The sequence below is a fragment of the Aedes aegypti genome, chromosome 1 (genome assembly GCF_002204515.2).
Source record: "Aedes aegypti strain LVP_AGWG chromosome 1, AaegL5.0 Primary Assembly, whole genome shotgun sequence".
Taxonomy (NCBI): domain Eukaryota; kingdom Metazoa; phylum Arthropoda; class Insecta; order Diptera; family Culicidae; genus Aedes; species Aedes aegypti.
The window spans coordinates 250,334,639-250,360,703 of NC_035107.1; the positions used below are offsets into that span (position 1 = coordinate 250,334,639).

The 26,065-nt window shown below is 40.9% G+C and overlaps 2 protein-coding genes across 4 annotated transcripts in view; both read left to right on the forward strand.

Annotated features, from left to right (window-relative positions):
- The window catches only part of LOC5563721 (Y+L amino acid transporter 2), a 113,638-nt gene that overhangs the window by 26,300 nt on the left and 61,273 nt on the right, over positions 1 to 26,065 (forward strand). The window lies entirely within an intron of this gene.
- On the forward strand, positions 17,439 to 19,643 carry LOC110674073 (transmembrane protein 184C-like). The gene has a single exon (XM_021837522.1). It carries the CDS (start codon positions 17,599 to 17,601, stop codon positions 19,351 to 19,353), a length of 1,755 nt encoding a protein of 584 aa, XP_021693214.1. The 5' UTR covers positions 17,439 to 17,598; the 3' UTR covers positions 19,354 to 19,643.

Here is a 26,065-nt window from a genome sequence, read left to right on the forward strand (position 1 = left end):
TTTCAAAATTTTGATTTGTTTTTTGTCGAAATAAATACGTTCTGATGAAACAATAAGAATCTTGAAATTATTATGAGGATATTTTCTCTAGAAGTAGTCATTTTCGAATTATTTCGAGTGCAAAAAATATTACTGTAATCCGGGGTATCATTGATCAGCGGGAAAACATTGATCGGAATGACTCACCTCATCAAAAGTTAGTATTATCATTTATTGATGAAACATTTCCAAATCATGAATGATGCTTCTCTTTCTTATATTCAATAGTTACTATTCTTGTGAAAATTGCGTTTACCTTATGCATAAATTTGTCAACTTTTCGAAATAACGATTTTAATTGTTAAGGATGGCACTACCGGAGATTCACGTCTCACATAAGTTCTGCAAACGATATAAGCAAGCAAAATGTGGTTCTTACTAAAAACGACATCGCCGAAAGCGATTCCGTTGTCAAAACTTTTATAAGTATGCTCAATTAGGCAACATTACCGAATTACTGTTAGGAATGTAAAATACCCTTAGGACATAGCCTACCTATAGGCGTATTCCGAGGTTCGAAGTGTTTTTAATTTTAAAATAACTCAAACAGTAAATTACTTGTAAGCGTTTGGCCTTCATATTCGGCTTCAGGGGCCATGATTAAAGTAAGTAACGACATTTTAGGTACTACCGAGCGTTGTTTATATAAGTGATCAATGTTACCCCATATCAACTAAATCAAAAAATCGCCTAAAACATTTCCTTTAACATGCTTAAATCTTTCAATAAACATAATACAGTATATATTCACGAGCTATGGGTGGCAGTACTTGTTTTAAAAATATAAAACCTGCAACATTTGCATTTTCCAACAAAATATTGAAGAAACATTCAGAAAAATGATCAATGTTACCCCGGATTACGGTATTTTCCTTAGTTATTTTTTTATTAGCCATTTTCCTTAGTTATTTGCGATTTTTCATCAAGAAAAATAAGTAAGTGGAAATCAATATGGTCTCTATTCTCGAAAACGTATTATTATTGATGCAGAATCGCGAATAACTAATGAAAATGTCTTATTTAATTATTCAAACAATATTTTTTGCAATAAACTCGAAATAATTTCAAAATAGCTACTTATAGAGAAATCATCCGTATAATCATTCATTAAATTTTGAAAATCTGTCAAAAGTTTTTCTTTGAAAAACTTTTTTATTAAAAATTTTTCCATCATGAAACTTTGTCCCATACAACTGTTAACTAACAAGATTCTATGGTGAAATTAAAAAAAAATATTAAAAATGGGGTTTTTGTGTAATTTATAATTTAAGTTTTATGTTTGATTTTTTATGAAAATAAATGAAGTATTTATTCAGTGTATATTGTTTTCCCATAGTCCAAACGGTTCACTACATTTTCTTTATATAACATTTTTCTCTCAAATCAACAGTTTCGGAGTTAAAACTTTTCAAATAGGTTGCATGCAAATAATAATAGGCCATTTTCAAAAGTTATTCACGACTCAAAATGATTGACTTTTATATGAGAACACTTATTGTATCATACCAAAATCAAGTGCAAAATTCACTGCAAATCGAAGATGGTAGAGTTCTGTGACTGACCGATTAGAGAATCAGTGACCACTTGAATTCCGAGTCCATGGTTTGCGGCACATCAACTTCATGATTGAGCAAACCAAGTCTAAATAAAAATAGTTCAACCGTTTTTGGATGACATGGCCACATGCTGGGTTGTTCCGAATACCGGTTCAATGGTGGAAGTGGCCGTTATATTGGCAAATATGAAACCTGGCTGCGACATATCAATCTTCATGAATTTGGAAATCAAGTCTAAAGCTGATTCAAATGTATTTGAATGACTTGAACATATGTCGGATTTTCTGGATACCCTGGGAAATGGCCACTAAATTGGCGGTTCTGAAACCTAGCTGGCGACATCAAACCTTATAAGTTCCCAAATCAAGGCTTTAAACCGATAGATTTGTGAAAAGCTTGTTGGAAACGTTTTAACTAGGCTTCGAACATCTCTTGTCAGTGTGACTGTTTTGTTTGCAGCCCTATTCTCTTCGGCAGCTTTCCCATTAGAACTACTGGTGTATCTCTTCGGCAGCTCGAAACCAGTCGCATTTTGAGGGGTGTTAATTTAAATTTATGACAACTCTGGTAAAGTTGTTTGTTCAGTCTCGGAAATCTCGTCAGCTGAGCTTCTCCACAGAACAAAGAAACATCTAAATGTTTGCATTGATGTGTTTTGTTAGAAAAATACTGAGTATTTGGCGTTTCAAATTTAGTTGCCGATAACAGTTTTATGATTCTGAATCGATAAATCACCCTATGTAGTGCGGAAAATCGTTCAAAATGAATAATTTTTGGACTATTTTTATGTAAAGTAGGATTTAAAAATCAAAAGTTTGTTCAAAGTTCAATGTGTTAAGCATTGATTGGTCATTCGTATGCGTATGTTTGTAACAAAGTTTACCGACACGGAGAAAGTTCCTTCTGGGTCCATCCGAATGTTGCTAGAATTATTGCCTATGCATCGTTAAGTGTCAACAAATATTTCGCTTCGAACCTGACAGACTAGTAATACAGGCATTATTCCAAACAATTTCTATCAATCTTTGTACCATAATGGGTTACCTGTAATTGTCATTATGTACAACCGGTACCAAATATTTTTTTTCGAAAATAGTTCCCAAGTTTGAAACTTATATCGTTAAATGCATTTCGCCATACAAATATTTTTCGCGTTGCCTTTTAGCGAGTAGCAAATCAGACCATACATGTAACCCATTAGAAAGGGTGAATGCATGATCTGATTCGGCTTTTACCTCATAGTGACGCACATGCGCTAGTGTCTATGCACGAAAAATCGCTAAAAGGTAACGCGAAAAATAAGTGTATGGTGAAATGCTTTTAACGATTTTTTTCTCAAAATTGGGAACTTTTCTCGAAAAAATATTTGGTACCGGATGCACGTAATGATAATGACTATCACGCCTACCAAATATTTATTCGATAAATGCTTTCATTTACGAGAAATTTGTAGTAAGATGTCTTTCCTCATACAAAATAAAACGAGAAAACTTCTGCTGATCAACTGTGAACAAGAGCAAAGTAGGTAATCCATTGATAACCAACAGGATTGTCGAATACAAATAAAGCTGCTGGATATAAAGCTTTCAATACAACTAGGTATGAATATAAAGAAAGGTTTCAGTATACTAAAGCATTTAAAGGTGCTTCATGCTCTGATTCACTACTCGTCACATAGTAACGCACATGCGCTAGTGTAATTAGAATTAGCCTGTTTGTAATATATAGTTAATCAGCCTGAGAAGTTCGCAATCAACGAACTTTACCAAATTTACGTACCATTTATTGGGAAGAATTTTACTGATTTGATCGATTATTATAATTTTCATCAGCACCGAAAATACCGGTGCTCCATGCTTTCAAGTACCGGGACTTCGGTATTTTCGGTACCGATACTCCCGATACCAAAACCCTAATCTGGATACTGGATTCATCGTAAATGATACATTTCATGCGATAGTGTTTCTCTTTTAACAACAGCTTGCTCTAGAGCCCGTAGTAAGAAGAAATCATCGACCAGGGCCATTGTTTTTGACGCATTTACCACCAGTCCGACTTTTACTGCCTCACTTTTTAGGTATGCCACTTTTTTCAATGTTCGGCTACCAATTTCCATACCATTCGCGAAGCAAACAAATCGACAGGATGTTTCAAATATTGTCAGCCATTGCTGTTTCCGTTCTCATTTGCTTGTGAAACATGATCAAAGCAAGCGGAGAAAACGATATCATCTGTATCTGCCAAAGTTTACAAGCTGTAACAAGTTTGATAAATAACAAAGAGCGAGTGAGAGCGAGAGGTTTATTGTCGAAAACCCTTTTTGCGAAATTTGAACATTGATGTGTGAAAAATGTCCACTCAGATTGGTCTTGCTGAATAGCTGCATTTTTACCGATACGAACATATGGTCAAATTACAAAAATTCTGTGGACTCGTAATCGTCCAATCAGTTTGCTTTCCTCCATGAGTAAACTTTTTGAACAGAATGATGGTCCACATCAACGAAAATTTAATTTTTGGCAATGAACAGTTTGGATTCCAACATGGACATTTGACCACTCACCACTTTTAAGTGTATTAAATTTGATTCATTCCAACAAATCTAAAGACAATTCTACTGGTCTTGCTCTTCTAGACATAAAAAAAGCATTCGACAGCGTTTGGCATTAAGGCTTGATTGTAAAATTAAATTGCTTTAATTTCCCAACATACTTACCTTACCTTACCAGTTAGGCTAAGGCCTGGGTGGCCTCTGCTGAACGTAGGAGACGTCTCCATTCGACTCGGTCCATGGCTGCCCGTCGCCAGCCACGCATTCTGCCAAGGGTCCGCAGATCGTCCTCAACTTGATCGACCCATCTTGCTCGCTGCGCACCACGTCGTCTTGTGCCGGTCGGATTGTTTTCGAGAACCATTTTCACCGGGTTAGTATCCGATATTCTGGTGACATGCCCGGCCCACCGCAGCCTCCCAATTTTTACGAGAGTGCCCCTGATACTCGGACTACGCACATCACTCGCTCCATCGTCGCCTTGATCAATCTTATCAGTTTGTCCGGGAAACCGTATTCGTGCATTTCCCAACATATATTGTCAAAATATTCCAAAGTTATCTGTAAAATCGTTTTTTTTTTTCTTCGAGTTAATTATCAGAACCCCAAGTCTGAAAAACTTCCTGTAAGAGCCGGCGTTCCTCAAATGCTGCCTTGAGGACCTTGGGACCAATATTATACAATATTTTTACATCTGATTTACCTGAGTTACCTCAGAGATGTCAAAAATATTTATTTTCAGATGACACAGGCCTCTCCGCCAAAGGACGAAGACGGCATCTGTAGTAGTTTGCAAAAAAAAAAAAGATTTTTTCTCTTCATACTTGCATAAATGGAAGATTTCTCCTAATGTTTTCAAAAACTCAAATTATAATATGCCCACATAAACTAAACAAGTTCCAATAAATTGGTCAGATGCAGTTAAGTATGTAGGGCTCATGCTAGATAATAAATTACCTTTAAAAATCACACTGAGGGCATTCAAACCAAATGTAACAAGTATTTAAAATGTCTGTATCCACTTATTAACAAAAAAAAAATGAATAAAAAATAAATAAAACATTGCTGAAGAAGAAGCTTTTGATATTCAAACAAATGTTCAGGCCGGCTTTTATTTTGGATCAATATAGACTAGCTGTTGTAATACCAGGAAGTAAATTCTGCAGAGGATTCAAAATCAGTCTTCAAAAAATCCCACTCCAAGAGCTGCTAATATCAAAAACCATCAGAGCAAAATTTATTCCGCGCGCATATTTCGTTCAAATCCAGGTGTTAGATCAGTGGAAAGCAGCGGTTCTACCGTTTCGGAAATTGGGCACTGACGGTCACAGAGGAGGCTTGATCTGGTGTAGAGTTGGACACTAACAGCTGAGGTTCTCAGAGTAGCTAGAAAGTTCTTTTCAACACACGCGATTTACTTCATGCAAACTGTATTTCAATAAATTTTCACTTAATATATTTGCTAATTCAACTTTACAAACTTCATTCCTTGCTTAGCGCTTGTACGAGTCGGTTGACTGATTCCCGGTCTCATCGCACGGCACTCTTGCAAAGTATTTTAGGCCTTTTTCTCCCACCGCCCGCGTGGGTTTTTGGTTCAATTTGTGCTCACAATCAATATTAAATTAGTGCAATTGTGTGCTTAGGCGATCGCGCTTCGCGAAGGAAGCGAGCTAGTGAAACTAGCATCGTTCCACCATAAGGAAAGTCATCACCAACTGCATCAACGGTGATTGATTTTTTTCTCCCCGCACCAAGAGCATCAACAAGGCAGAAGGCAAATCGGTCGTTCTGCTACCTACGGTGCGTGGACGAGCTGCTGTATACGGATAAGTATCAATTTGGATATCTATTGAATTGCTTTTACTTCTCCGAACAAACAGTGCTGAGTTCAAGGTTGTTTTCGCTTCTCCTCTGTCTCTCTCCCGGTGCGATTCTTTCGACCGAATTGGGGAGTTGGGTACAAAATAGCCCACTGATTGGTTAAGTTTTTTTTCTTTTTCTTTTTTTTTTCTTTGTAATTTTGCTTTGCTCATTTAGGGGAGGTGTGTACAAAATAGTCCACTGATAGGTTAATTTTTTTTCTGCATATTTTTTTTTGTTTTTTTTATTATTATTTTTATTATTTTTTTTTTTATTTGGTTGCGGTTGATTTTTTATCCCGCATGGACGATTCGGATGGAGGCAATACGCCTCCAAAAGATCTCGTTGCTCGAACGCGGTTTTACCAACCGTCTTCGGCTGGGCCTTGGGTTGTCTATTTCCGGCGCAAAAATAAGATTTTGAATGTGCTCTCGATCTCTCGAGAGCTGACGCGTAAATATCCAGGGACCGTTATTCACCAAGTGAAGCAATCCAAGCTGCGTGTAACTGCACCTAGTTACAAAGCAGCGAACGAGATTGCTCAGCATGAGGCTTTTGCTGTGGAATACTTTACCTATATTCCGGCACGAGAAGTCGAGGTGGAAGGGAAAATCATCGACGCGAGTCTGACATGTGAAGACATTAAGACTGGCAAAGGTGTTTTTGATAACCGGTCAATTCCTGATGTGGCTATACTGGATTGCAAACAATTGCAATCAGTTTCCATGGAAGGAAATAAGAAAGTTTTTTCGCCGTCAGCCTCGTTTCGAGTGACTTTTCCTGGTTCCGTCCTCCCGAAATTTGTTTGCATTGATAGTGTTTTTTACCCAGTGCGTCTTTACGTGCCGAAGGTATTCAATTGTACCAACTGCAAGCAGCTTGGCCACAGTGCTAGCTTTTGCGACAACAAGCCCCGTTGTGGCAAATGCAACCAAGCTCATTCAGAAGATGCTTGCACACAGGAAGCTGAAAAATGCAGCTACTGTAGCAAGGATCTGCATGACTTGCAGAAATGCCCGGCATACAAAAAGCGCATTCGAAATGAGAGTCGCTCAATTGTGAAGCGCTCCAAGAAGACGTATGCGGAAATGGTGAAAGCTTTGAATCCGCCTGCAAAAGAGTCTTCATCAGCCATCCCAGTTGGTAACTCTTTTCAAGAGTTGTCTTCCGATGAAGCGAACGACGACGAAACCGATGGGGGAGATTCTTCGGAGGTACACGCACCCGGTAAAAGAAAGTCTCCATCTTCTCCGGGACTGCGCCGTAAGGTATTGAAATCTTCCCTCAGAAGTTTGCCTAATTCCAAAGGAGGTGGGGCAAATTTGAAAAACCCGAAGAAACAGGTCTTTGATGCTTCCGTTCCGTGTTGCAGCAAAGATCTGCCGCCCCCGCCTCCACAGATAAAATACACTTCGAAAAGAAGCTCTAGACAAGAAAGCAAAAGAAATGCTACTGAAGTCCCTCGCTCTTCCTCGAAAACTCCCCGGGCTAAGCGAGGACTGATAACTTTTACGGCCCTTGTGGATCGCATATGTAATGCTCTCGGAGTTTCAGACTCATTCAGAGGCATACTCGATCTTTTTCTCCCCGCAATAGAAGGATATCTCAGGGAATTGACTATCTCGTGGCCCCTCCTTGCTTCGATCATATCTTTCGATGGATAATTCATCGAGTGAGGTACAAGATATGATCACTGTGTTACAGTGGAACTGTCATAGTCTAAAACCTAAATTAGACACATTTAAGTTTTTGCTTCACAATTCAGATTGTGATATATTTGCACTTTGTGAAACATGGCTTTCTTCTGAAGATGATCTTAACTTCTACGATTTTAACATTATACGCCAGGATCGAGATGATAATTACGGGGGTGTGCTTTTAGGGATCAAAAAGTGCCATTCATTCTACAGAATCCCCATTCCGACTCATCCAGGCATAGAAATCGTTGCTTGCCAAATAAACGTAAAGGGTAAAGATCTTTGCGTAGCTTCTGTTTATATTCCTCCAAGAGTTTCAATAAACCGCCGTCATCTTTGGAATGCAGTCTCCATGCTGTCATCTCCAGTTTTAATACTGGGTGATATGAACTCACATGGTACTGGATGGGGCGAATCTTATGACGATTATAGAGCGGCTATTTTCTATGACTTATGCGACGATTTCAACTTGAACATTTTGAACACAGGTGAAGTGACACGTATTTCATCCGACGGCAAAGAAAGCCGCCTTGACCTGTCTCTGGGTTCAAGTTCACTATCATTCGATTGCATGTGGAAGGTTATCGATGATCCCCATGGTAGTGATCACTTGCCCATAATAACCTCTATCAAAAATAATTGTGAAAGGTCAGAACAGTCAATTCAGGTTCCTTTTGACCTCACTAGGAATATAGATTGGCAAAAATTTGCATCAGCGGTAACTTGCGGTATCGAATCATTCAACACTCTCCCACCGTTGGATGAGTATCGATTCCTAACAGAATTGATTTATAAAAGTGCATTAGAATCCCAAAAGCAACGAGTTCCAAGTGCATCCTTCAAAAGACGACCAGCCACACCTGGTTGGGATGATGAATGCACTCAGTTGTATCGAGAAAAATCTAATGCCTTTAAAGCTTTTCGTAGATATGGTACCTCAGAACTTTATTTAGAGTACTCGAAGCTCGAAAAAAGACTGAAGAATCTTATTAAAGCGAAGAAGCGTAGCTATTGGCGACGTTTCATCGATGGCCTCTCACGAGAAACTTCAATGACGACGCTTTGGAGAGTGGCTCGCAACATGCGAAACCGCTCATCCTCAAATGAGAGTGACGAATACTCCAATCGTTGGATATTCAACTTCGCAAAAAAGGTCTGTCCAGACTCAGTTCCAGCTCATCCGCCTTTTTGGGAAACCCAGAGAGACGATGCGTTGGACAGACCATTCACTATGCTGGAATTTTCTATGGCTCTTCTTTCATCAAACAACTCCTCTCCGGGACGCGATATGATTAAGTTCAATCTTCTTAAAAATCTCCCTGAAATCGCTAAAAGACGGTTGCTTGACCTGTTCAACTCATTCATGAAACACAACATTGTTCCACCTGAATGGAGACAGGTCAAAGTAATAGCTATTCAAAAGCCTGGGAAACCAGCGTCTGATCATAATTCGTACCGCCCGATCGCTATGTTATCATGTTTAAGGAAATTGTTAGAAAAAATGATCCTATCCCGACTCGATCACTGGGTCGAATCAAACAACATGCTTTCCAGTACACAATTTGGCTTTCGCAAGGGCAAAGGAACAAACGATTGTTTAGCGTTGCTTTCATCAGATATTCAACTAGCCTTTGCAGACAAGGAGCAATTGGCTTCGGTTTTCTTGGACATTAAGGGCGCTTTTGATTCAGTTTCCATAGAAATATTGTCAGAAAGCCTGCACAATAGTGGACTACCTGGAATGTTAAATAATTTCTTGTACAATTTGTTGTCAGAAAAACACATGTGCTTCACTCTCGGTCAACTGACAACTTCCAGAATTAGCTATATGGGTCTTCCCCAAGGCTCATGTCTAAGTCCCTTGCTTTATAATTTTTATGTTAAAGATATTGACAACTGTTTGGAAGAACCATGCACGCTTAGACAACTTGCAGATGATGCTGTGGTCTCTATGAAGGGCCCACGAGCGGAAATCTTGCAAAGACCATTGCAAAATTCTCTTGATAATCTATCCACTTGGGCTAGAAATTTAGGGATCGAGTTTGCGCCGCAAAAAACTCAACTGGTTGTATTTTCTAGGAAGCGGAATCCAGCCCAACTAAAGCTTAAGCTATTGGGAACAGACATCGACCAGTCTTTGACTTCAAAATACCTTGGGGTCTGGTTTGATTCAAAAGGCACTTGGCGAACCCATACTAGGTATTTAACGGAAAAATGCCAACAAAGGATCAATTTTCTACGAACAATTACCGGAACATGGTGGGGTGCTCACCCGGAAGACCTCATAAAACTCTATAAAACAACAATTCTCTCTGTTCTAGAGTATGGCTCTTTCTGTTTTCTCTCAGCAGCAAACAGCCACCTTATTAAATTGGAACGAATTCAATATCGTTGTTTGCGTATCGCCTTAGGTTGTATGCATTCGACTCACAATGCGAGCCTGGAGGTGCTGGCAGGGGTTTTACCACTACAGAACCGATTCTGGGAGCTCTCGCTAAGAATACTTATTAAGTGTGGGGTGAGCAACACACTCGTTATCGAAAACTTCGAAGAAATGCTCAAACTGAATACTCGGTCAAAATTCATGAGAGTTTATCTCTACTACATGTCATCTGACATAAGTCTTCCATGTTATAACGCTCCACGTGTACACTTCACCAATGACAGTTCCTCTGTTGAATACGATCTGTCCATGAAACAAGCTATTCATGGAATCCCAGATCAACTTCGATGTATAACGATTCCACGTATTTTTAACGCAAAGTATCAGAATGTCGATTCCTACAGGAGATATTTCACTGACGGGTCCCGCATCAATGGATCCACTGGCTTCGGTGTCTTCAATGAAAACTCTTCCGCCTTCCGAAAACTTCAGGAACCTTGCACGGTTTATGTTGCTGAGCTGGCAGCAATCAACTTCGCTTTGGGGATGATCTCTAACATGCCCGCAGACCACTTCTTCATCTTTTCGGATAGCCTCAGTTCTATTGAGGCACTTCGATCGATGAAACCTGTAAAGCATGCATCTTACTTTCTTACAAAAATAAGAGAGCAGATGTGTGCACTGGTCGAAAGATCATATAAGATTACCTTTGTATGGGTCCCCTCACATTGCTTAATTTATGGCAATGAGAAGGCGGACTCTCTCGCAAAGGTGGGCGCTGAGGAAGGTGAGATTTATGATAGAAGAATTTCACACGATGAATTTTTTCATTTAGTACGTCAAAGTTCTCTTCACGGTTGGCAAAGCGATTGGCTAAATGGCCAACTGGGACGGTGGTTACACTCCATAATTCCTAAAGTTTCCTTGCGAGCGTGGTGGAAAGGTTTGGATGTAAGTCGAGATTTCATTCGCGTGATGTCAAGACTTATGTCCAACCATTACTCGCTAGGTACACATTTGCACAGAATTAACCTCGCGCTGAGCAATATTTGTAATAGGTGTGGTTCAGGTTATGATGACATCGATCATGTAGTTTGGAAATGCCCGGATATGGACGCCTCCAGAGCGCAACTTTTGGATACCCTTGCGGCCCGAGGTAGACAACCCTATGTTCCAGTTAGAGATGTGTTGGGCACCCGCGATCTTATTTATATGGTCGCAATTTACGATTTTCTTCGCTTGTCCAGTATAAAAGTTTAATTCTTCTGTGTTCTCTTCTCCAGTTTTTTTTTCTGTGTTTTGTCCCTTGTATGTTGGATTGAGGATCCTGGCCATCCGGCAGACGAATACCGACAAGAAATTGGTACCAACGCCACTACACGTTAATCGCGATACCACGATATACCTCCCGGATGTGCTGCAGAAAACCCTAAACCCAATCCTCACCATGTCCTTCCTTCCAAAAAATGTGACCATTAACCTCGAGTTGCCACGAGTACCCTGGCTCCTTCCCATACTAATCTTAGTACAAAAAAAGTGAATGATTTGTAAACAATACAAAAAATGAATTTCGGCTCCGTAAAGCGTTAAACGCGATTGAGCCTCAAATAAATGAACTAGAAAAAAAAAAAAAACTTTACAAACTTAACACTTAACACTCTAATTCAAAAAACTTGCACGGTATATTGGGTAGTCCACTTCTATGACGTCACACGAATTGCAGCAGAAAGAGGGCTTCACCTTGTGTCAGTCCATCTTTTATACCCAAGATGAGGCGGAAGAAGGTACAACGCCATTGTACCTTCATTGGTAGATCCCTTTCTCACACTTTTGGGCGTTTATCTCATCGACGAACAGGGGGTGATTCATCGATTCCTTTTTACTGCTCAAGAACAGATGGCGCGGTAGTTCTCCTTTCGTGACGTTCACGAACATACTGGCCCCTTCAGAAACAGCGTTTCTGACAGTTGTCTCGATGTAGTTCTGTCAACGCAATCGACGAAGCTTGGTGAAGGATGATTTGTTTTGGTTGATGCTGTAAAGATTAAGACCCGGTAGCGGGTTTCGCTTGATTTAAAGGGTTTGGACAGGTGCTTACCATGTCCTTCTCAAAAGAAGGCCTTTATTTTTCTATTTGTAGGTACTCGAAGAAGCCGTAGTTGATTCACTTGTTGAGTGCAGAATGGCGTGATGAATTCCTGAAAGGCGACCTAAACTTCTGATGTTTTGGATTGGTCCATTGATGATTGTTTGGATGGAAACTGGATGACGATCGTTGATGTCCGCTGAAGATAGTAGGCTTGGTGAATTTGTTGATCTTCGATGCATGGGTTGATCTTCATGATCCCGATTGCCGGCGCTACAGTGCAAATGACGTTGCGACGGTACTCTGGCCCCTGTGATGGAATGCAGCGAGAGATGTCGACTATGATGTATTTCTGTACGGCAATGCTTGGTTTTCTCCGGACGTAATCGTTTCCATTGTCTACTGATGAAGTAGTCTGGATGCTGGTGGGATTTATGATTGCAGTGATGACGTCGCGTGTCTCGGTTGATAGTTTGAATTGCGGAGTTTGAGAATGGCCATTCAAAACCGATGTACGTTTGGGAATACTCCATCGATTGTTGCTCGTTCAACTTTTGCATTGTGGATGACTGTTGCTTGCAGTGTACGGGGTAGTTGGTAGGCTGTCGTGGCTCAGCTGGTAAACGATCGATGCTTAGTTGGTCCAAGTGGTCGAGCATAGAGCTTGGGGGTAGAATGCGCTGAACGATGACGTCGTTTTGAATCGGTGTGCAGATTTCTCGTGGATCTTTCGGCTGGATGATTGCCAGATGAGCAACGATAGGAGTTGATGGGTTGTTGCTAACCTTTCCACACACAACCCAGCCGAACGCAGAGTTAATGAGCACGGGAAGATTATTGCCAAGTGGAATTCTTCCTGGGATCCTGAAAAGCTCAAAGAAGATCTCAGCTCCGATGATCATGTCGACAGTGCTGGAGCTGGCAAATGATGGATCAGCCAGCGTAATTCCAGGTGGTAGATTCCAAGATGATGTATCGACACTAGTTGCTGGTAAGTCGATGGTCACGTTCGGTAATACAAGAAATTGGACGTTGGTGGAATAGTTGCCAACTCTCGAACGAATACGAGTGACAAATTTGAATTTTGCCTGGGTTGTTGATTGCCCTATTCCAGTGATGGGTTGGGAGATTCGTTTTCGTGGTGCGATGATGTGTTCTGAGAAGCGTTCGGTCACGAAACAGCATTCGCTTCCCGAGTCGAGTAGTGCTCGACCGACGTGTTCGGTGCCGTTATCGTCGATGACTGAGATGACTGCTGTGGCTAGTAGAATGGTTGATTGTGTGTGACCAGCAGATGCACAGCTGACCGTATCGTTCACTGATGCTGTGGCTGAAGTGATCGGTGCATTGCTCGACGAAGGGAGTGGCGATGTGTTTGGTTGCTGGAGGCTCACAGGCATTGATGCATTCGATGGAGATGGATTCGTGCAGAGTTGAGTGTGGTGTCGTCCTCTACACTTACGACAGGAAGAAGAAGATAAACAATCCGCTGATTGATGACCCTGTCGCAGGCAGTTTCTACATAGTTGATGATGGTTGACTTCGCTCTCCTTTTCGTCAATCGAAAGGTGGGAAAAACGCTCGCATAGATAGAGTGGGTGGTGCTCAAAGCAGATGATGCATCTTCGGTGGTTTGCTTGGCTCGCTCCGTTGCTTGTGATGGATCGTTGTGTTGGTTTTTTCAGTTGTTGCGAGAAGAGTGGAGCTTCAATGGATTTTGGTTGAATGGATTGAAGAACGGTAACACGGCGCTGAATGAATGAAGTTAAATCCTTGAATGTGACTGCTTGTTGGGATGAAGAGTGCTCCTCCCAGTCTCGTCTGGTCGTTGGATCGAGTCGAATGCTGAGCATGCGAACTAGCAGTATATCCCAATGCTCGATTCGTTCTCCAAGTTGCTGTAGAACCTTAACGTTTGCTTCGAATTTTTCAACCAGGCTGTGTAGTTCGGTGGACGATTCTCGTTTCAGTGCGGTGAATTCGAACAGGTTGTCTACGTAAGATTGCTTGAGCCGAGCGGGGTTTTGAAAGTGATCAAGCAGTAGATTCCATGCCACCGGGTAGTTGTTGGCGCTTATGGGGATCGTCTGGATGAGTTGCAGAGCAGCATTCGATAACGAGGATCGCAGATAATAGAACTTCTGTATGTTCGAGAGTTCCCCTGACGAATGTACTAGCGATAAAAACAGATCGTGGAAGTTCAACCAATTCTCCAGCTGTCCGTCGAAGACAGGTAACTTGACATCGGGCAACCGCACCTGCGATGCCGCCGGAAGGGGTCGAATTTCACCATGTGTAGTGTTGGAGAAGCTTTGATTTAGTTCTGCCTTATTGTGCGCCAACAGGAAGCCCTTGACGCGATAGTAGGTAGACTCGAGAACAGTTCGCTCTTGTAGATGGATTTCGAGAGCCGACTCGTCCAAGGTTTCCAGCTCACTTTGAACGGTGTTGTAGTCAGCCCACAGCTTGGAAAGATGTTCTAACCGGACAGGGACTTCGTCGACCTGGGTTTCTTCATCATATCCATCGACGAATAACTTGATGAGGTTGAAAGAAGTGATGATGCTCTTCTGCCGAAGCTTGAGGGTTTTGATTCGGCGCTCGGTAGGCATGGTAGAGTGATGACGAAGAAGTGGATCTGTAAGTTTGAGACCAGCGTAGCCTACACAAAACGGTAGCTTAAACGATAGGAATTACAATTACCTTGTCAAGGCAATTGTGGTGCCTTGTATTGAATTTAATTCCGGATGTCCGGAGACGTACTTCCTCGACGGAATGGCGTGGGTAATCCAGGACACTTAAAGACAACGATGGCGGTTGAGCGATTGAAGTGCAGGGATTCACCAGCGATGTTGAAGATGGCGGATATAGAATCACTATTTGTCGGGATAGCGGAGGTTCGACGCTATCCGGCTCGAAGGACCATATGTTAGATCAGTGGAAAGCAGCGGTTCTACCGTTTCGGAAATTGGGCACTGACGGTCACAGAGGAGGCTTGATCTGGTGTAGAGTTGGACACTAACAGCTGAGGTTCTCAGAGTAGCTAGAAAGTTCTTTTCAACACACGCGATTTACTTCATGCAAACTGTATTTCAATAAATTTTCACTTAATATATTTGCTAATTCAACTTTACAAACTTAACACTTAACACTCTAATTCAAAAAACTTGCACGGTATATTGGGTAGTCCACTTCTATGACGTCACACGAATTGCAGCAGAAAGAGGGCTTCACCTTGTGTCAGTCCATCTTTTATACCCAAGATGAGGCGGAAGAAGGTACAACGCTATTGTACCTTCATTGGTAGATCCCTTTCTCACACTTTTGGGCGTTTATCTCATCGACGAACAGGGGGTGATTCATCGATTCCTTTTTACTGCTCAAGAACAGATGGCGCGGTAGTTCTCCTTTCGTGACGTTCACGAACACCAGGCATGCAATGAATCATGCCACGTGTATGAGAGGATTGAATCCCAGGATTCAATCTTTGATCGATTGTTAGCAGGGTGAATGAATCGTGTATGCATTGATATTTCATTCCATATCGGTTGGCATTTGTCTGACAGGACACATTTGAAATGTGACTGAAAGATTTTATCATGCACAGCTGCTTCCAGTGAAAGGTATCTGGAAACCAACGACAAATTTAGTTAAAGTTCTGACCTAACGTAATGACGTCTCATGTACACTGGACTTCCAGCTCTTAAACAGAAAATATGAGTCAGGTGTCAGGAGTTTAAGATTGAATTTCCACATGTCTGGATTCAACGAAGCTCTGGTGGTATGATACCATATCTGCTGTATTTTTACTTGTTAAATTTAATTGCCCTGCTTACTATTTCGTCTCCCGTTCGATATGCATGTTTTATTTATCCCAATCCTCTATGAAACGTCAAATATGCCTGACGAAGAGCATTTTACCTTCTCTCGGTTGCCTATGAGTATAATGAAAGAGAATCAATTATAGGATTGAATCCTAGCATAAATCACGCAAGCTGAGATTGCAAAAATCGGGATTCGAAACGATCCCGCGCATTGAGATGTTTTCAAAGCATGCTTGTTTAAATCTGAGAGCAGAAGGATGCTCTTAGAAGACTGTTCAAAATAAAATTTTGAAAAAAAAATGAAGCTTCTTCTCTGGTAAGTACTAATGAGTTACATAGAATATCCAATGTTGAAACAATAGAACAAATGTCAAATAAAATTATTAATAATTATTGACAAAAATTGATGCGTTATATATTTAGGTTTAGTTAAGTTAAGTTAATTGGAAACGTTTTTTTTTTCCTCTTATAAGCAGGTGAAATCAACTGACCTGTGAAAACTCTGAACTGCTGCGGATAATGTTGTTAACAAAATGCTAATAAATTAGTTTTACCAAATTAAGATGATAGTGTTGTCTAACACAGAATACCTAGATATGAGAAATGAAAGTAATGTTTGGAATGATACTAATAAAAATTTAAAAAATGCTTCCGCTGTTTATGACACAACACAAAAATCTCATTAGCGATTTTTTATTCCATGTCTTCCTTCTCGTTTTATTCCATGTCTTTCTTCTCTCTTTCTGTATGATGTGTGACAAGCACAAAGATATTATCGTATCTTATACAATGTCCTGGGCATGCTTGAAAAAATATCAACCCGAAAAGATTCCCGATCGTAGGGATGAGAATTCACAGGCCTCAGCTTGGTCTATACGACTATTAGGGCTTCCACATCAAATTACCCAGTAAAATTCATGAAATGGAGATATTGATCGCTTCTACATAAAACGATAACATTTCATAATATTAGCCTTAGTGCCATAGTCACTTCCATTTATCGCATTAACTTTTAAATTGTCCATTAGAGAACTTAAAAGGCTGTCAACTTTAGGTTACGGTGAATGTCCTCAGATTAAATCCCAAGCATTTGCTGGTTCTATGCGTACAGCGAAGGCAAAGTGCCAACACAACAACCATTAGCGGGGAAGCCTTGCGTTGCGGTAGCTCATCAAAAGTGAGACAAACCCTGCAAAACCGTGTAATTAATTATTCCTCTGGATACTGCTCGTGGCGATGACGACGGCGACGATGATTAAGGTTGGATGGTAACTGGGGAAAAGACTCGGAGTTTAACTGCTGCTGTTGGACGTCAAATTTCCATTCCTGATTGAAGCGGTTTAATGGTCCGTGAGGTTCAAATGACGATGATGAATTTCCATGGGGAAAGGAAACTAGGACTCCGATTTAAAGGAAGTTAATACACTCTGTTATATGAAATATGGTGGCGCGTCGATCGTCGCAAGTTTATCGTTAAACAGTCAATTGAATGCGAAGAAAAGTGCTGTCCTTTTTGGTGTGGCAGGTTTGGGACCATTCCTAAAGTGATAATCGAATTACCACTGTGAGAATATACGGAAGAAGTGTCCGGAAGGGGGAATGTGTTCACCGACCGTGTTCCAGGGTTGTTGCTCCCAATGGCGTAGCTGGATCCGTCCACTGCTCGTTGTTCTGTATGTGCTGTTTGTGATAATTGTTGTGCCGCTGCTGATCGTCAACTCCGTCAAGGATGGCTTTACCCGGAAGGACCAGCTCATCCTCATTGGGGGCCTATTTGTCATTTCGGCCGTACCCATTTCGATTTGGCAAATTACACAACACATTGTGCATTTTACGAAACCCATCCTGCAGAAGCACATCATCAGAATTCTTTGGATGGTACCTATCTACGCCCTGAATGCGTGGCTGTGCTTGCTGTTTCCCCAACATGCCATCTACATGGACAGTATTCGCGAGTGCTACGAAGCGTACGTGATCTACAACTTCATGAAGTATTTGCTCAACTATCTCAACCTGGAGATGGACCTGGAGCGAACGTTGGAGTACAAACCACCGGTGAAGCACTTTTTCCCGCTGTGCTGCATGGCGCCTTGGCCTACAGGGCGCGAGTTTGTCCACAACTGCAAACACGGAATCCTACAGTACACGGTGGTGCGACCCATCACAACTTTTGTAGCCTACATTTGTGAGGTGAACGGCGTGTACGGAGAGGGCATTTTCGAAACGGATGTGGCATTTCCCTACATTGTGTTCATCAACAATTGTTCCCAGTTCATTGCCATGTACTGCCTGGTGTTGTTCTACAAAGCCAACAAGGACGAGCTCAGACCAATGAAACCGATTCCAAAATTTCTCTGCATCAAAGCGGTGGTGTTCTTCTCGTTTTTCCAAGGAGTTATCATCAATTTCCTGGTATATTTTGGATTCATTCACAACATCTTCGGTTCGGAGCAGAACGACGATCCACGTTTGCTGTCGTCGAAGCTGCAGAATTTTTTGATCTGCATAGAAATGTTCCTGGCTGCGTTGGCACATCACTACAGTTTTCCACATCAGCCGTATGAACTGAACATTCCTATCAGTAGTTTAGGAATGGGAATCGGTACCAGTATCAACGGAGCCGGCAATGGGTCTTGGTACAGTGCGCTGAGAAATATGCTGGACATATCTGATGTCCATCAGGATGTGAGTGAACATCTAGGGGTGGTTGGAAGTTCATTGAGTAGAAGACTGCGTGGAAGAACGACGTACCATATGCCGAGAGGCGGTTCTGGAATCTGTGATAACATGGGAGGTGGCTCCGAACGGCAATATCTGGTACAGCCATCGGGAAGTACGAGTAATGTAAGTGGTAACAAATGCTACCAGAGTGGGTTGAGTAATTCCGGTAATCAGCTGTACTCGAACATTCCCAAATCGGCGCAAAATCGGTACGGTGCCCTAGAGAGCGGAATTAGCATTGTGAGGCCAAAATCGGCCAAAGAATCAGAGACACCGCACGAGGGTGCTCCAAAGGTGCCGAACATTTTCAATCAATTCCAAAACTCCAAAAGCCTCAATCTTACGTTGGCGAAGAGTCCCAGTTTCGACAATTTGAACTCGACCAAGAGCGAAACGACCACTTCTAGTAGTTCGAATCAGAAAGCCTTGGCGACCAATAGCAGCACTGTAAGTGGACAAACGACGGCAACTCATACAACGAACAACACGACAACTTCGACGTCGGAACTGCAGCTGCGGAAGTCGGAGAGTAGCAACAGCGATTGGCTCAGCACTCCGGATGATGATCTGGGAATCGACGTGAAGGGTGTGAGCAAGGATCGGATCAACTATAATCCCGATTGGAGGACGTAAGTCCGGAAAAATTGTGAACAAATAATCTCATACTGCGATCAAGCTTTGTCAAGCTTCAAATAGACTAATTTATGCGGATTCTGATGTGTGGGAGCTCATGTGTGTGCTTTGTGTGTGCGTGTCTTTGCGTAAGTCGAATGCGTTGTGTATTTACAGTTTTATATTATTTTCGTACTATTAAGATATTTATCAAGAAAAAAGAAATATTTTCCAAAATGAAGCTTCCTAAATTTGCCCATTATTCCCAATTACCGGAATAAACGATCGATGGGAATTTATTGAGTACTTTTCAACACAGAAGAAAACTACTAATCTAGTCTTAATTTGATAAAAAAATAACATACCTGGAGATTTGATTGAAAACAACCAAAAAGTTCTGCCGCCAGCGATATCCATTGGTGTGGGGGCTATGTGGCAGCTTATGAGAATTTAAAGGAAGCGAGGGAGGATTTCTCGGTCGTTACTTTGTCGGCTCGCATAATTGCAATCTCGTTTTGCAAGGTGAGATGTAGATTAAATTCAACATCAATTTCAATTCACATACATTGCCGGGGTGTGTGTGCTGATGGTGAACTGGCTCGTTACCGTTGTAACGATTTCGAGGAACAATTCACGCCTACGGTTTTCACACGTATGGATTCCTAGGCGAATACGTGTACCGTGAAAGCTTTGGTTCAGAATTTAAAAATCGCGGTAGGAGAGACGTATTTGATAGCCGGGCAAAACCCTCCGTTTCACCATGGTGAATGTGTAAGGAAAATCCCCGTGTGAAAGGATATCCAATGACGCACAAAGAGGATTGATTGTGACCATTCAATGCTTCAGGGGACAGAATCACACGAGACACGAGGTGAACAAATAGGATCGTTTCATCAAATCCATATATAGAAATCATCATTTTATTATCACCCACTTGCTGCTCACGTTTCCGGTGCTTTCAGCTTGGATTTCACAGTTTCACGCCACTGTTGGAAGGGTGGAATCACACACAATTGCATTTCAGTTGACCCTTGCTTCCAACTTCGAGCAATTCAAGGTCTGTGGGTTCAAAGCTTTAGTTTAAATTTTCGGTATGGTTGAGGATAATCTTTCGACGTTTCACATCAGGACGTTTAACATAATAGACATTTGAAATAATTAGAATTATGTGCTTTTTTCAACAAATCTGGACGCTATTCTAGACATAGAAAAAGCATTCAACTGTGTTCGGCATGCAGACTTGATTGTCAAAAATCTTTGATTTTCCAACATACATTGTTAGAATAATCCAAAGATATGTTGCCGTTTCCGTCAGCCGGGTCCCTTGCTGCAGCATGACCGCCCGCGCTACATTCTTCTCCTCCAGAATCTGCCTACATTCCTCGTCGAACCAATCGTTCCGTCGACTCCATCCCACGTACCCAACGTTGCTCTCAGCTGCATTGTTGATTGCTCACGGTGTCTTTGTGGAGAAACTTTATTACAAAAAAATAGGTAAGTCTGAAATTTCGAACTAAAAACAATTAGACTTCGCTCTTCCATTTGCGACCAAAATCAAAATAATCGGTCGGGGGGTCCAGAACATTTTTTTTTTATTTTGTGTGAAGTATTCATGGATATGTGTTTTTGTACCGACACACATTGCGTTGAACATAGATACGGGACAAACTGCAAGATCAAACCATTTTCACACCTTGGCTTGGATGGTAAAGTTGTTCTTACTCCAAAGAGCTGTAATAAGCATATATGACATATGATATACGCATAATTGCAAAACTGTCTCAAACGTCATTTTAGTTATTGTCCACGAAAAACCTTGAAAATCGTACTTAAATTGGTCATAATGATGTAAGAAGTTATTAGGAAATATTTTTAGTAGATGAAGATGCATCGATATCAAACCTCGAATTTTCAAGAGCTTGTTTGTAGATTTGTATCTTGAGAACCTGACAACCTTTTGCGTTGAACATTTTATTGATTAGTCACCACCAGCGAGTGACCAGTGAGTTACCGGTTGTCTGCTTCTCTAGACTTGTGCTTTTGAAAATTCGAGGTTTGGCTTCTATGTATATTCACCCTTAAAACCATTGATAACCGAGTGTGTAGCTCGTTGTTATTAAGCAGATAAACGGACCAAAATAAAAACTGTCACCGCTGGGAGACAGAGGAGGATCTTCTCTTCGTCGTAGCATTGTAAAATAAAGTGTAAATCCATTCGTTTGCTCAGTAATAACAAGCTATGGCTTTTAGAACGAGATCATAAATTATGCGAGATTTCTCATTTTACTCGTAGGGGATATTAAACACTCTCGTAATTATCTCTAGTTACAGTTTTTTTTTCTCATATTCGGTTATTCGCTTTTCAAAACTAAACTCTGATGAAAGTTTATTGTGATGAAATTAAACAAATCGGTGCAACTGTTTTTGAGCAATGAGCTTTTATGTTTTGGTACCACTCTAGCCGAGATCTTGAAAACTTCTTAAAACATCATATTAAAATTTTATATGGGAAGTATCGGTCCCCCAAGGAACACCGAAATATTTTTAAAACCAGTTGACCAATGGTCAATACCGACATAGATTCCAAAAGTAGAAGAGTTTTTTGAGAAGTTGTGAAAAAATGATGGAAAAATATAGAGAAACAAAAAAGTTATCGCGATTCAAATATATTTTTGTGCTGAAAAAATGAAGCTGCCGGTAGAGGCTAAAGCTAAATAATAGCAAACAAACTCATGAATATCTCTTCTGCTATCTGTCGAATTGAATTTCTCTCTTCAGCAAATTTCTTTATTATGGTTTGAAGAATGAGCTTTTACAATGGGATAATAAGTTTGTACTTACATTACAGTACAAGCGTGTTTGGAACATACCTCAAAAGTTCTTCATAGAAATTTCCATATAAACCTACATTGTCTTTGGACCACCTTAAATCACCACCTAGAAAGCTGCGAATTTCACAGAACACTATTTTTATAGTGATGATAGTAAGGAACATATGTGAGATTGAATTCTCAAACATTTTTTAATATTGAACCGCCCTGATGTACATAAACACATAGATAGGCAAATTCAAACATATGTGCAAGTCTCTCAAAATCAAACATAAAAAAATTACTCTGGACCCCCCGACCGATTATTTTGATTTTAGCAGCAAATGAACGCGAGAAACCTAGACTTTATTGTGGAGAAGTTTCAGACTTACCTATTTTTTTGTAATAAACTTGTTCTACGAAACACACCGTGTGCTGCTTTCACTGTTCTCCATCAGTCCTCAAGACGAGCTTCAGCTATAGATTGCGACATCCGGTTGCTTAAGCCGCTCTAGGTCATACCGGGGCGGCCGTCGGTACCGTACGTTGTTGACGACGGAGAGTTTTGAGCGCAGTTTAACCATCAGCAGATAGTGGTCAGAGTCGATGTTAGCGCCACGATAGGTCCTGAAGTCGATAATGTCGGAGAAGTGCCGTCCATCAATCAGAACGTGGTCGATTTGTGATTCTGTCTGCTGTGGTGATCTCCAGGTGTATCGGTATGGAAGGCTGTGCTGGAAGTAGGTGCTACGAATGGCCATTTTCTTGGAGGCGGTGAAATCAATTAGCCGAAAGCTCTTTTCGTTCGTCAGCCGGTGGGCGCTGAACTCCTCCTCCTTGCCAATCTGTGCGTTTAGATCTCCTATGATCTTGACGTCGTGGCTTGGGCAGCTGTCGTACTCGCGTTAGAGCTGCACGTAAAAAGCGTCTTAGTCATCATCAGTGCTTCTGGAGTGAGGGTTGTGCACGTTTTTTGTGCTGCAGTTGAAGAACCGGCCTTTGAGCCTTAGCTTGCCCATTCTTTCATTGATCGGCCACACAATGAACGTTATAAAATCTGTTCCCAGTTTGTGTGTGTTGTGGCAGCTCTGGTAGGTGGTATGATTATCTCTAAACATTCGCACCATTAATCCCTTTTAACACACTTCCGTATGCGTGTACTTCCGATGAAATTGAGAGATTTTCAGTTCCTCGTCTCGAGCTTCCAATCCTAGTCCCTTTACATCGCTGTGCTCTTCGCCGATTGTTCCGGTTCATATTCTCTCGTTGATTATTCGTTGCTTGATTTTTTTACGGCTGGCTTGCATGGCCTGACACTAACCCCCTAGATTTCCGGAAGACCATTCCCCCTAAATGTTCGGAGGGCCATATTGCGCAGTTTAGCTTAGAGTCCTTCTCTGGCACTCGGACGATGATCAGCCGCCCCTGACATGGGGAACAGACGATGTTGTGAGCCGCTCCTAACACGGAGTACAGACGCTCCAGGCTTGCAAAGCAAAAGTAAAAGCAAGGGGAGTTTGCTCCCTGTCAGCGTACGTCCAGAGTTCCCACCGGAGTTGGTTACCCGATCTTCCCTAAGGTTACTCGTACCCCGGCCAGTACCACGAGGAGGTAGGGATAGGACTTGCTGGGCAAGAGGCTAAGGACCACACAAAGGGGTCTATTTTATTCCTGCAGGTACGCGAGGTACCAATGCTACGCTATGCTCAGCCATTTACCGTGCCATAAACGACGTAATGAGTCGATTTACGCTCTTTCATCCATTTTACTACAATTATTCGAGTGAAGTTATAAGCAGCATTCACTAAGCAAACGATGAACGATGTGCAGCGAAAACCACGTACTTAATAATATAATAGTGTTTTTTTTACTATGTAAAGAATAATTTTATGCATATAGAATAAGAAGTACGTTCTCGTATTTTCTAGAGTGATTTCAAGAGAAAATAGTAATTATGAGAAAAAAATGGAGAAAAATTAAAGCTTCAGAAGTTTTTCACTGGATAGCATTTTAAACACATAAAAAGTTATTAGATTTAATTCAAACATTTACCAGTCACAGACATTCAACCGATGTTCAGAATTACAATTTCTCATCTCTTATTTCATGAATATTTTGATTGTTTTATCATGTTTTCTCCGAATGCTGTTGTTCTTAATGTATGTTCGATAGTCACGTCAGTTAGACAATTTTTGATGAAGTTTTAAAGCACACAATTTACGATGAAATTTAATGTTTTAAAAAATAATTATACTAGTTAAATTCATTTAAATTTTAATCCTTTTCAATGTTCTTTTTTATATTAACTTACAATCGCTATGACAAAGGCAAAAAATCACCGATTGAATCAAATTTACAAAATCAAATTATACATCTAAGATTTTCTCTAGAAATTGCGTTACGTGGTAACGGAGCATTTCGTAGATTGCATACTGAAAACTGTCATGTTAGACTGGTAAAGTAGTTTTTTTTAAATTGCTCATGAAAAACTATTTAAAAAGAAATAGCTATTCAATCGGCAATGAAAAGTCATGACGATTTCCATTGCCGGCCACGTCCATCTTCTCCGTTACGAGGAAAGGGATGATATGACATCTACTTGAAAAGAGGCCAGCGACTCACCGATCCTCATAGATGCCAATGAGTTGGTTGATAGCAAGGGTTATGGTTTAGGAGTCACTATAAGCGAGTGATGCGACCGGATTGAAATTTGGTGTATGTGTAGTTTAGTATATTTTTTGTAATTGTATGTGTGAATGTAATGTTTCGTTGAGAGTGACGCAGCTAAGAAAATTTATGTCACTCCATGCGCATTTTTCATCCATAGTTTGGGGGTATTTATACCTAGTGTCCTAGCTAATAAGCTTTGGTTTAAGCGCCATTACTCGCTCTCTGAAACGAGAAAAATAATTTACTCTACCCAAAGCCCAGAAAAACAGTGTAATTGGAACAAGCTCACCAAAACCGTTCATTTGTTTAAAGGTCTTATATTGAATCGGCCATTTTTTAATCAAACTATGTATCACACAAAAGTTTAAGTCTTATTTTGCAAGCTCTCTTGATTGGATCACCAAAAATATTAATAAGTCGTAGTTTCAATTTCATACTAACATCGACAACACAATTATTTCCTACAACTTTGACGACCTGTGGCAAAAAATTATGACATGCTGAAACATTTATGAAAACTCCATCTTCTATTTGTAGGCAACAATGGCGCCTGCCACGTCAGAATGCTGACCAAAGAGGGGAAGGGCGGGAAATTGATTATGCCTTAGTATCAGGCGTAAGGAAAGGCGTAATTTTGGAAGAATTGAAGCGTAAGGAAACGGTTGTTTTGTCCGTCTGCAAATGCTTTGAACTGTGATAAATCAACTGAGATAGATTAGAAGTGGAAGATAGAAGTAAGTGAAATATACAACTACAAAGTGAGAGGAAAGGGACGGGCCTGGTGGATTGGACCCATGACCTTCTGCTTACGAAGCAGAAGCGGTAGCCATTAGACCACCAACCCCGTCAGACAGATAATATGATATTTGAGACACACAAAAAAGTTATTTTTGTTTCGATGTGTAACGGAAAACTGCACAGATCATATGAGAAAATGTAGCCCCAATCCGTAAAACATCTGAAGCTCGCTTACATTCGTAATAGCATGACCAAAGCTTGAATTATTCATACGAAATAAATGATACTAATGTAAATCACGCTATAAATCGACCGGTTGACTGGAACTAATTGTTGATACAGCCTGTTGCCTATGCCAAATCGTAAATGACTTCTATGGTAAATGATAATAATAACACTGCTCCTCCACTCTATACCTTTACGTGTGAGAAGCGTGTAATGACGGCAATAAAAAAATACTCTGTCTACAGAGCCGAGCTGTAAACGTGCTGTTGAATCTCCGCACCGGAAGTTGG

Coding starts and splice junctions, on each gene's coding strand:
- LOC110674073 (XM_021837522.1), top strand. CDS start 17,599: ATGTGTTCACCGACCGTGTTCCAGGGTTGTTGCTCCCAATGGCGTAGC.